The sequence below is a fragment of the Halichoeres trimaculatus genome, unplaced genomic scaffold (genome assembly GCF_033239565.1).
Source record: "Halichoeres trimaculatus isolate MK-OKI-2021-1 unplaced genomic scaffold, fHalTri1.1 fHalTri1_scaffold_21, whole genome shotgun sequence".
In the NCBI taxonomy this organism is placed as follows: Eukaryota; Metazoa; Chordata; class Actinopteri; order Labriformes; family Labridae; genus Halichoeres; species Halichoeres trimaculatus.
This window is the reverse complement of record NW_027437199.1, coordinates 13,542,501-13,555,607: the sequence shown is the minus strand read 5'-3', so window position 1 is coordinate 13,555,607 and position 13,107 is coordinate 13,542,501. Positions and strand designations below refer to the sequence as shown.

The following is a 13,107-nucleotide window of genomic DNA, read 5'->3' as shown; positions in this document are numbered from 1 at the left end:
TAAAAGTTGACTTGTTTAACAGCTGACATGACTTTTTTCCCAGGAATGTTTGAAAAGTTTGGCACACAAACTATTTCTGAAACCCATACCATAAAACCAACAGGCAGTTGGGATTATTAAACGATGTAGAAAACAGCAAGTTATGTTTGTTATCACCAACATTTCTTCTAGGATGAACTCCACATGGAATAAGCCAATCCCCTCTCAATTTCATTTTACTGGTGGACTAGACCTGAATGAACAAAAGCCTTGTGGCCTTTGTACCAAAGTCAAAGGGCACCGCTGTATCAGCTTGTTAAAGTTTGGCATCAGGATATTTAGATTGCCTTATCAAACATTTGGCACCATCTCTTCAACAGAGTTTACCCTCTGTTTTATACAGCCAGCAGACACCTTGAGAAACTAACTGTCTTTAAAGTTCAATAGGCATGGCTGTAGCAGTTTGTCAAATTTGACACTGGAAAAACGGCTATGGCTGAGTTTGATGTCTAGTCTCTCTCTACTGAGCAGCATTAAGAGTTTGGGGATTTTCCTTGACATGGCAGGAGCAAAGCTTCTGAATAAGGAAATATTACTGTACTCTGGACAGGTGTGTTTAAAATTCATATTGTGCTAAAAACATGCTTTAATTAAGAGCTGTTCTTTTTCTCTTAAAGACACAGCAGAAGCACCATCACTACAACTGCTCCACTGCCCAACATGCACCACACACTGAAGTGTGTAAATGCTGCTTCTAGCTTTGTAGTCGTTGTTGTTGTTGTCTCCTCCTGCATTTCCTCTTTTCTCAACCCAAGCCAAACAGAGGTTTACTAGGTAGCTGATTAAAATACTCACACACACACACACACACACACGCACGCACGCATGCATGCACGCACGCACGCACGCATACACACACTCACACACACTCACACACACACACACACACACACACACACACACACACACACACACACACACACACACACACTCAGTGTGTGGGCCTTACCTTGTCATGATCATCTCATCGGACAGCTTCCAGGTTTTCAGTTTTTAAAAATTTGAATACCAGCAAGATATTGGTACAAAGTCCAGCTACCAGCCAGAACCGCTTTGAGAACAGAGAATCTGATTAAATTTCCAACTGGATCTAAACTCAGAGGGCGTGGAATCCTGTAGCCGTAGATCAAAGGCTCGTCCAAAACGAATCCTGTGTCACCTGCTGTTTTTACTAGTCATAAACAGGGAATAGGTTTATCAGCATGATAAGCCAGTCATCATGTTTTTGGGGAAGAGAAGAGAGACGCTCTGACTTGAGAATGTGGTAGGAACTTTTTATTTTCTTTTTCTAATACTTCAAGTTTACAAACATCAATGATAAACCCCATGCCATCAAGCAGTCTCATAATTTGACAATGAAACAGCTTTGTTCAATGTTGTTTTTTAATATCTTGTGCTTCTGAACACACAGACCTCATGTTTTAAACCCAAATATGATAACCAGTCTTAGGATGAGGTGATGACCCCACATAAAAAGGTAATCTTTTCCTCATCTTACATACCATTTCTAAGAACTTTTTGAAATTTGATTGAAATTAATTAACACTGTAACATCACTGCAACAGGAGACCACTAAGAGTTTTTCTGATTAAATTCCAGGGAAACTATGACAAGAAAGAAGAATGAACACAAGAGTGAAGGGCAGGTGATTGTTTTTGGTAACTTCTGCAAGTTCAAATTCCCAGCCTGCACTCCCTCTGAGTGAGATCAGAAACCTACAGTCTTCACCCAGTGTACCAGCAAAGATCACCGTTACTACGGTTAACCTTATCGTGGGCACTGACCAATTAACAGAGACCTGAAACACATCCAACTTCCTCTTTTTTTCTAAAGGCGGAAAAAGGCCGAAGTGCGGCTCCGCTCTGGGTACATTCACTATCGTAACAGCAAAACTAACCATGGTAGGTTGATAATACTCACACATTTTATGTTCGCATGTTTATGTTTACACGTTTGTGACCATCGTAGTTCATTGAGCAAAATTACAGCATGAGACCCGCAGCAGCCATATTTGAGCCATCTTTTAAAGCTGGTTTGTCGAGTTGTGGACTTTTGCCCTATGCGTCGAACAAGCCATACTTAGCATTTTTATTTTGTACACATATGGCAATACAACTTAGGACAGCATGCTGTGTTTCATATAAAATTTTAACCCGTTTCCAGAAGTGTTGGATCCATAAATACTGAACAGAAGTGATTTTTGTCAGTTTGTTGTCTGATGCTTTAACAGTGCTGTAATGATGTTATAATGTTGTAAAATGCTGGCAGTGAACTTTCTGTGACCACACACTCTGAGCCTTTAAAAAAAGCTTCCTTGAAGTTTTAAGTTGCCTACACCAAATGTTTGAGTGTTGCAGTTTGTGTAACACTCCCACGGGCCTTCCCCTCATAAAAAAGGTCCATGTGTAAATTTGCAGTGTTAAAATTCTCTGCTCACAGCTATTAACCATAATGTTCTTTATATATATAAATATATATATATATATATATATATATGTGTGTGTGTGTGTGTGTGTGTGTGTGTGATCCTGGTTTTATTTCTTACCACTTATGGGGCAAGGAGCTAAATATGGTAGTTTCTTGATTGATCTTTATTTTCTGTATGAAAATAGAAAACTTAAAAAAAAATGTTACTAAGTAATATTCTTGTTAAATCCTACAACAGATATCAAAGGTTAAAAAAAAAAGTTGAATTAAAGTATTCTAATGAGTGCTGCATATAGGGTTAAACTTGAGTCACACATCTCAAAACAATGAGCACATTTTGAACTTCCTGTGTAGCAAAAATGTCAAAAGGTTGTTTGTTATTCTATGTCATGGCTTGAATAATTTGTATTCAATTTGAAATTCAAATAGTGAAGCATATAGAACTAACCGAAAAAGAAAGGGTCAAAGGTCAAAGTTTAAGCACTTGGTGTATTTTTTTCTTCATGTGGTCTAATAAATTGGTTAAGTTATGTATGTATTATTTATGTTTTTAAGGTTTCCTTTTTCATCGATTATTTGCTAAGGATCAGGAAATAAAATGATGTTGACATTAGTCACTTGTTTCTTTTGGATGCGCCGTATTCCACATCTCTCATCAGTGGCCTTCGTGCACAGCAAAGCGGTTCTGGCTGGTAGCTGGACTCTGTACCATTATCTTGCTGGTATTCCAATGTTTAAAACTGAAATCCTGGAAGCTGTCCGATGAGATGATCATGACAAGGTAAGGCCCACACACTGAGTGTGTGTGTGTGTGTGTGTGTGTGTGTGTGTGTGTGTGTGTGTGTGTGTGTGTGTGTGTGTGTGTGTGTGTGTGTGTGTGTGTGTGTGTGTGTGTGTGAGTATTTTAATCAGCTACCTAGTAAACCTCTGTTTGGCTTGGGTTGAGGAAATGCAGGAAGAGACAACAACAACAACGACTACAAAGCTAGAAGCAGCATTTACACACTTCAGTGTGTGGTGCATGTTGGGCAGTGGAGCAGTTGTAGTGATGGTGCTTCTGCTGTGTCTTTAAGAGAAAAGGAACAGCTCTTAATTTAAGCATGTATTTGGCACAATATCAATTTTAAACACACCTGTCCAGAGTACAGTAATATACCTTATTCAGAAGCTTTGCCCCTGTCGTGTCAAGGAAAATCCCCAAACTCTTAATGCTGCTCAGTAGAGAGAGACTAGACATCAAACTCAGCCATAGCCGTTTTTCCAGTGTCAAATTTGACAAACTGCTACAGCCATGCCTATTGAACTTTAAAGACAGTTAGTTTCTCAAAGTGTCTGCTGGCTGTATAAAACAGAGGGTAAACTCTGTTGAAGAGATGGTGCCAAATGTTTGATAAGGCAATCTAAATATCCTGATGCCAAACTTTAACAAGCTGATACAGCGGTGCCCTTTGACTTTGGTACAAAGGCCACAAGGCTTTTGTTCATTCAGGTCTAGTCCACCAGTGAATGAAATTGAGAGGGGATTGGCTTATTCCATGTGGAGGTCATCCTAGAAGAAATTTTGGTGATAACAAACATAACTTGTTGTTTCTACATCATTTAATAATCCCAACTGCCTGTTGGCTTTATGGTATGGGTTTCAGAAATAGTTTGTGTGCCAAACTTTTCAAACATTCCCGGGAAAAAAGTCATGTCAGCTGTTAAACAAGTCAGTTCTTGCATACCGATCAAAAATTTATAAGAACATATTTCTCCAAGGAGATTCTGGTTAACATGTCTAGTGACTCAACAATATTAAAGAAACTTTTACTTTAAAATGATATCTGATATCAGATACCTTATGAGGTATATGAGATGCTGCTCCTGGTAAAGCATCATGGATTTCCCTGATTCCACAAGGGAGTGCTGGTGCATTTGGTTCAGATTGGAGCCTGCATAGCTGAGAAAAAACTTTGACCTGTTTCACGGACAAACAAAGTTGTGAGTTGGCTAGACCTGCGCCCATTAATTTTTTGGGAAAAAAAACAAAACCTTTTGATACCTTGTCATCCTTTACCACAATTAAACCAGGGTCAAGCTGAATGGTTAAGCCCCTTTGGACAAGTTTGTGTTCAAAGTGCCCAGGAAATGGCCCAGAATTGAGGTGTGAGAAATCTTGACAGAACGAGAGATATTTGGGGGTAAAAGGTGCTGAAAATCACTTCTTTCAAAGTTCCTTAAAAAGTTTCTTCTTCAAAGTGGTAAAACATTATAGTTTGCATGTTTATCAAAAGTTAATGGTACAAAGATGGCTGAATAATATTACTTTAACGATTTTTCAAGGAAAAAGAGCAGAATTGAATTACATTATCACTTCTATCCTTCAAGGGGAGTATTAAAATCCAGTCCTCAAAGTTCCTCTGGTCCGTGCGCTTGTCCTGCTAAATTTGTGCTTCTCAAAGACCGAATCCCCAAGGATCAGTATGACGAGGTAACAAAACGCAGAGCCAAAGAGATAAGACAACACAAAGCCAGGTAAGAGATGAACAAATTCTAAGAATGTTTTTTTTTGTTTGTGTTTTTTCTTTTTTTCTTCTTTTCTGAAAAATATCCCCCTTGATTTTATAATTAAATCTTTTAATACATGTACTACTGAAAAGAGATTTGTTGTAAGCATAGTCTCTGTTTGCTGAACACAACATTAAAATAATGCATAAAAAAAAAAGCCTTGATTTAATTTGTAACATAGTAGCAAACCGTGATGTGGACTCTTGTGAAGATAACACATTCATATCAATGAGCATTTGAACCATTTTTGCTTTATTTTTCACTGAGGTGGACCTTACCTTTGCAATCACAGAAGTTGGTGTTTTTATCTCAGCATCTCTTAACGCTTTTTGAACACACTCCATTTGGACCCACAAGTCTCTTTTCATGCAGTGCGTTCTGAGAGCAGAAGTTGTTCAAGGCTGTAGATATGTGCTTGCATTTATCTCAGCAAACACTACAGGCCCATTCTGTTCCTAATCCACACTTTAAATTGAGATTATCAGCACCAACATGGTTATTCCTAAATGCTACTTCTTAGCTTCATAATCGGGTCAGGCAAGCCAAGATTAATTAACAGCAAGTCGAAGTCTGTATGACAATACCACTGATGAAGTTTAGAAGTGAGAAGAGGGATCTGTGTTTCCTCTGCTGAAAATGATTTCTTGGATTAATTTTGGAGTCATGGTTACTGGAGCCCAACTGTTAGACAGAAAAAGGCAGAGAAGAAGGCCTTTGCCATCCTTCTTCCATTCTCAGAACGCGCTTCATGACAAGAGCCTATACATGACCAACACACAAATGAGGGTAGGTAAAAGAAGGGGTTTTTGTCCACAAAGATCCGATGGCAGGTTAAGGCTGACAATGACAAGGCACTGGTAGAACTGAAAAGGGAGCCTTAGTGTGGTGAGGGGCTGGGTAGAGACACAAGGTAAGTCACAGGAAATTACGAGAACAATTTAATAAATACTAGAGTTTCTTGAAAGGTGACGACCAGATGCAGACTCTAACCTGCTCTTGGTGGAAATCATCAATCAAAGTGAAAGGGAAGAGTCAAGAGTGAAGTATAGCAGCAGGAAGCTAGTTGATAAAACCAGGTGTGCTCGTAGGACGCTCAAGCATCTGGAAGCTATGCTCAGTCTCCTAAAGAGAGGACAGGGAAGTTTTGCATCTGCTCAGTAAAGTAAAGAATAAAAACACTGAAGACTCTCCGACTATATCACTCCTACTCCCATTCACCCCAACAGGACCACATCAGTTTTATCCAACCTGCTGTTTGCTGCAGCAAACTCTCCTCTTCAGTATCCTATTCAGGGTTTTACTGTACGGCCATTGACCTCCACCTTGATACCAGGTATGCCACACTCTGAGCAAACCAACACTGCAAAAGGCACAGCAATATAAAAGTGAACTGTTTGACCTTAGAGACAGGATGCTTGGTCCATTGAATATTAGGTTTAAGCTGCTGTGAAAAGTCATTAAAGGCTGTAATAAACGTGCTTGTTCTCATCTAAGAGCAGTGTGACAGATCTAACGATGTCCTCATTTCAGGTTTAATACTGCATGCCGGACCACAGAACAGCTATAAGGTTGGTATGATGAGAGGCCATTGTTGTCAAGATTGAATCTGTTCCTCTATGGCTCTCTTCTTTTCTGGACCCCCTCTATGCCTGAATTTTCTCCAGTGAATGAGAGGTCATACGCTCTGTGACAGAATAAAAGGAAAGCACTATGAGCTCTTTAAAATATGGTGGTTCAGTACCATTTAGAGCTTTGAATGATTTTATATTATATATTTGATATTTTTTTAGATAGACAGTGGAGAGACTCTGACTTTGGAGAGATGTGCTCTGTCCTCCTAGTCCCGGTCAGAACTTATTAGGACAACCTGCGACAGGATGTGTCTATTTTTTGATGGTGCCAAGATGTTAAAAAACGCCATCCTTGAGACCTGTTGGATGTGAGCATTAGAGAATCATCATGGTAATAGGGATTGGTGCAACCAAGTCCTAGATACAAGCTTGGACACACACAAGCTTGAAATACACGCACAGTCATTTGAGAGAACTCCATCTGCACCCATCCTGAAAACAAGCTTTTCAGCACCACGGACAAAGGCGGAGGCTCCATATCAACACTAGTCCAACAGCCTGCCCTGACCTGGGCTCAAAGTACCACATGGTGCTGGTGTCTCCCTGATGATGATGATGATTTGCTTATGTGGGAGGGAGAAGGGTGCCAGAAAGGTGTCGCAGCACCATCACTGAGGGGTGCACACTCAGCCTCACTTTGGCGCGTTGCATCAACCCTTGGCAAACTGCACTGTAGAAAGGGTGAAAGGGGGATGGGAGCCAAGGAGTAGTAAGAGCCTACAGTTTGATGCTCAGAGGTGGTGGGGCTGAAAGATGGAACACAGCACTGGTGCAGGGTAGCAGTGGCATAGGTGAAGCAAAGACAGAGACCAGATATTCTGCTGCTTAAACAGACACCTCATTGACAGGATACTTTTGTCAGGTGTTTCTTCAAATGAGTCATGGAAAATGTGTAAGTCATTCATATTGAGTTGCATTGCTAGTTGCAGGCGTTGCTCCATTACTGAGTATTGTGTGGTTCTGTGTTTTCTCAGTGCCTGACATTAATGTGTGGTATCTACGCTTTAGGTTTCTTTGTCAGTATCCAAAGGGGTCCTCACCTCTGGGATTACACCTGAAGGAGTGACTGTAAGAGGTGAGTTCTTGACCTCAGAACAAAGCTCATAAAGGTTGTAGGTTCAACCTGAGTATGGTCACGTCCAACTTGCCAAAGCAAATATAATACAGGAGCTGAAGACAGCTGGTTGTCATGCTGCAGTTGTTTGCAGCTATGTCATCATACAATATTTGGAGAACCTCCAAGAAGTGAAACTAAACTCTGGTTGTACATGACAGGTGACGGTGAGACAAGTTTAGTCCTGGAGTCCAGCAGCCTGGTGACCCTCAACAACGTTCTGGCCCAAGTGTCATATAACAGCACTGTCTACCATATACACACCGGTGACCTTGGTATGTGTCTTACCGAAAAAGAAAATACATAAACTAACAAGAGCTGAATAAATGATAGGCAGAGAGACATACATACACCCAGCTGGAAGTCATGTTATCAAGATACACACTGAAGTTCATTATGTTTTAGTACTACTGTGTGTCTATATATATTCTCTTTTGTCTTTTTAAACATTATTTTTTGATAAATAATAAAAATGTCGTCATGAAGTCATGTTCAACAACTGAGCCGCAGCTTGTTTGTCCTCTGCTCTTAGCCTACTTTGGCTTTGAGGGCCATCAAGCCGTGTTTCCCATCACCATCAAACAGCCTCAGGTGCCCGTCCTGTATGACATGGGGACAGGTAGGTGTGGGCTTGTTGTTGAGGCTACACTGGTCTTATTTCATTAAAAATGTAAAGGTACCAGATATTGCTGTGAGAAAAACAGAACCCCCTAAAATAGCTTAAGCAGGAACTGAGATGACAGAGGGTCTTAGAGTTCAACTTCAACAGAAAATATATTGTGCAAATAAGCTTAAATGTTTTGTGAAGTGCTTAAAATAACCAGCCACTTAAGCATCAGTTTGTCAGCTTCTTCTTTTTTAATTTTCCGGGACACTCTTTTAAAAGAGATTTTTAGTCTGTTTTTTCCTGGTAAAATAGAGGTATTATTATTATTATTATTATTATTATTATTATTATTATTATTATTAATAATAATAATAATAATAATAATAATAATAATAATAAAAATAATAGTAAAGGCTGTGTTATGTATTTCAGTACAGCACAACATGAACTCACAAAATATGTGGTGCACTTAATTGAAATATATAAACATCAGCTTTGAAAAAGACACAGAAAAATTATTCTGCTAAATTAACACTTGAAAATGGAGTGCAATTTTTTTTATCCTTCCCTGTAACAGCTTTATGAGATTTGAAGCCCAAAAGATTTCATATTTTCTCAGACTGGTGAAAATATACATTTAGGATGGACATCCAGAGTTATTAAGGTCCAACTTAAAGAGATCATGTACCCACTTTACAAGTGATATTGAAAAAGTCTCTCTTAATATATATTTTCCTCTTCATAATCCACAATTTAGAATTAGTGAACTACTAAATGAGATTGCTAAGACAGCCTTACATCAAAACAGGTCAAATGTAAAAGGCTTCATTTGTTCAATTGTGAATTTATCCTTTAATAGACCCTGCTTATTTACAGATATCAACTCTCATGTAACCATCGCCACGAAGACATTTTTGCGCTACCCAAGTCTCAAGAGGTTGATAAGCAGCATACGCAGATTCTACAGCAACATAACAGTCATCATAGCAGATGACAGCATTGAACCAGAGAAAATAACCGGAGAGCACATCCAACAATACATCATGCCTCCAGCACAGGTATGAACACACAAAGGTTTAAGTCTGTGTTACGTCTGTGTGCACAAAAAGTTGTCACACTTTACCTTTAGGAGTGCTGAGCTATCGATAATAGAATGATTGGGGGGGGGGGACTAGCCATTTTTAAAGTCTTATAAATTAACAGTAACATGTGAAACTAAATGTCAAACCCGTTTCCTCTCTCAGGGCTGGTTTGCTGGCAGAAACCTTGCCGTCTCTCAAGTAACCACCAAGTACTTCCTCTGGGTGGATGATGATTTTGAATTTACAAAGGACACAAAGATAGAGAAGCTGGTGGAGATCATGGAGGCATTACCTGAACTGGATGTGGTGAGAGTGATATCGTCTTTTCTTTCCCTCCCATTCTGTAACCTCATAGCTAACTTAACGTTTCATAATGCTCACAGCTATCAAACCTTAATATCCTTTACTGTGCTGAAGTTAACTTTTATCTCATCCATTTGTATTTTATACTGTAGACCAAGGACGCGGTCACACTGGCCAATCGTGCCATGCCTAAGCACGCTTCAGCCGTAAAGCACGTTTGGAATGACCAATGTGACCGCAACTGTACCGTGCTCAAGCACGATTCCCTTCCGTACTTCGACACGCTTGGAATAGGTGGGCTTCGGCACGGTTTACTTCATGCACGAGCACAAGCACGCGGACAGCGCGTGCGATCCATTACATATAATCACTGCGAGCTCATCTCTTGACAGTCATTTTAAACAAAGCGGGGGTGTTAGAGGGCTGTGTTGGGCGAAAACCACTTAATATAAGTCCAAAAGTCTCTAAAGTTGTAGCAGTGCTCTCTGTGTCTCATTGTGCTGACTCTGATGAGATCTCACTTCATGTAAACAAATGCTTCACGATGACGTATGCGGGCCGTGCGCGTGTGTGATACCTGCTAAAGTCTGGTTGACGTAGGGGTAGTGTGACCGCCGGCCGTACTCTACAGCTGGGGAGCAGCGCTGCAGGGGGGCAATCGTGCTTAAGCACGGTACGTTTTGGATGGCCAGTGTGACCACGTCCCAAGTCTGCATTATCAGTCCATCTGAGGTAATACTGATCCAACCAAAACTAAAGAAAGAGAACCCTGTTCCTTGTGCTAAAGCCGATATTTATGCTTTAAGTCAAAATAAACAGTGGCTCAGTCATCTCTTAAACTTGCCTTCTCTTCTCTATAAGTTTGATGTCAGCTGATTACAGCGGCATTAAGTGGACATGCTTAATTGCACTGATTCTCTTTCGGTCTGTCTGGGGCTTTAACCCACAACAAACATGATAATAGTAAAGACATTTAGGGAGACAAGAAAAAAATCTGATCATTTCTTTTGTCTCTGTTTTTATAAGGTTGGAGGATCAGTGAAAAAGAACCAGTTTTACTTCACAATAGAATATGAAGAAGGAGATGAAATGGAAGGGGGCTGCCTGTACAGAAAGTCAAAGGGGAAACTTCCTCCACTTCCTGGTTTCCCACAATGCTTTCTGGCCAACGGGGTTGTCAACTTCTTCCTGGCTCGAACTGATGCAGTACAGAAAGTGGGATTTGACCCTAAGCTCCAAAGAGTGGCTCATTCAGGTAGGTTGAAGAAGCTGTTGTGAATCCAGATCTTCTCTCAGTGTTGGTTTTCTTTGGTTCAAGAGGGTGTTTCAACTGAAAGTCTGAATATCTGTTCCTGATCACAGAGTTTTTCATGGATGGATTGGGCTCCCTGATGGTTGCAAGCTGTAGCCATGTGTCCATTGGCCATCAGCCCCGTATTCCTAATAAGGATGCAAACCTTTATCAAGAATTCAGAATTCCTGGAAGAAATGATTCAGAGCTCAAATATCGACTCCTCTACTTTAAAAACCACCTCAAGTGTATCCGCTTTGGATAGGAGTTTACAGCCAACATCATAAACCTGTGAATTATTTAAGTCTTAAAGCATGAGGTAGGAGTACGATGTAGTAAACTGACTGTTGTCATCCATGTTTAAAGTTTGATAATTTGCCCGAACTATGTTCATCTTCCTTTTTTTGTCTTCCCTATAAATATGATAACCAGATATCTCCTTAACTGTTTTCCTAGGAAAGATGTTAATATTCGCTCTGAAGAACTTCAGGCTCCAGACGAAAGAAAAATTGATTCTATGAATCATTGTTAGCTTTGGGTTTTTGTTGGTTGGTTATGGTTGGTATGTAACTATCTAATACAACGGCTTTTCATCAAACATGCTTCAACCTTTATCATTGTTGCTAGGTGCTGCCCCGTTGTGGCTGCCTGTAACAGCAGCTCTCTCTTTCTTGTCCGTTTCTTGTTTTTTATCTATTTTTTCGTCATCTCTGCATTTGGAGTAGATCACTACTTTGTATGGTTCATTTGTTGGTCGTGAACACCAACCTGATTTTGTCTTCAGTGATATTTTACTATTTTTGCCCTTGTGTTTGTCTGGAGATCCTACAAGTAACCATGGCCACATTGTTTACATGAGAAATCAGCTGTTAGCAGCTTGTAGCATGTCAATGCGAATTAGTGTAAGGCCTGATGTTTCCCCCACAAGGTGAGGAGAAGGAGGTGAGGACGACGTGCTGGTTCTTCAGGTGTGAGCTAAGAAGTGACAACATGGACCTGTCCTTCCATCCATCATTATTGGGGACATAAGATTTATCTCCAGTAAGATGGGTGAGCTAGCTGTGCTAACCCAGCAACAGAGGGAATACCAGAGGACAGAGTAGCATCATGCTATTCACATATATAGCTAGCGGTGCTAACACTGGACATGAACGCTACATTGGAAGAACTTCACCTGCTGTGAGCAGACAGGATCCAGGAGACAGAGACTGAACAGACGCTGAAGAAGCTCAGTCCTGGACACTGTGGAGGTGGAGACTGGCTGACGGGAGAATGATGGACAAGCTGTCTTCATCCATTTTCTTATGGACCTTTTGGCACTTTCTATACACTTTCTTACTTTTGTTTTCTTGATGCTGATGTGACTCCTGAATTTCCCCTCTAACAAAGTACTATTCTATTTAACCCTATGCTGAATGGCAGACAAGATAATCAAATTTTAAAGATCTTTGTGAACTGCTGTTTGAATTTTAACTCCTCTTTCTTACATCCATGATGTTGCCCTGCAATCTAAAAGTAGGTCTCCATAGTTGACCTTGTTGGAGTTTCACTTTAACTCATGAACTTCTTCATTTCAAGCAGTTTTTTCTGTTTGATAACAAATGTTCCATGGATCATTTTGATAAAAAGAAATGCTTATTGACATCCATTACAATCCTTTGTCTTTATTGTTTTTTTTCTTTGTCTTTCTTTCTTTCCATATTTCTTTCTTTTCTTTTCTTTTTATTTTTTTAAATATCCATTTTCATATAATTATTTACAAGCTCAGACTCTGTGTTGTTTTTTGTCCATGGGAATTGATGTATCTTTCTTGTATCTATGAAACACAGGATATTGTGGTCAGGTGTTAGTTCCAATTAGTCACGTAAAATGTACAAGTGACGCATCTGAGGTTGCTGAACTAGTTGCAGACCTAGCTCTACTTCTGACCACTGTGTGGTTCTGCGTTTCCTCAGTTGGTAAAATTAATGTGTGGTATTTACACTTAAGGTATACTTGTCAGAATCGACTGGTCTAAACTCAGAGGGAGTGGAATCATGTAGGCGTAGATCAGAGACTCACAGATC

General features: G+C 40.0%; 1 protein-coding gene across 1 annotated transcript; it reads left to right on the top strand.

Annotated features, from left to right (window-relative positions):
- The first annotated feature begins 3,233 nt into the window (after window positions 1-3,233).
- LOC141810935 (beta-1,4 N-acetylgalactosaminyltransferase 1-like) lies at window positions 3,234-11,306 on the top strand. The gene is made up of 9 exons (XM_074698798.1): window positions 3,234-3,247; window positions 4,834-4,980; window positions 6,240-6,346; window positions 7,920-8,033; window positions 8,291-8,377; window positions 9,242-9,423; window positions 9,610-9,753; window positions 10,777-11,005; window positions 11,113-11,306. The coding sequence occupies exons 1-9, from the start codon at window positions 3,234-3,236 to the stop codon at window positions 11,304-11,306; spliced, it is 1,218 nt and encodes a 405-aa protein (XP_074554899.1).
- The last annotated feature ends 1,801 nt before the right edge of the window (window positions 11,307-13,107 follow it).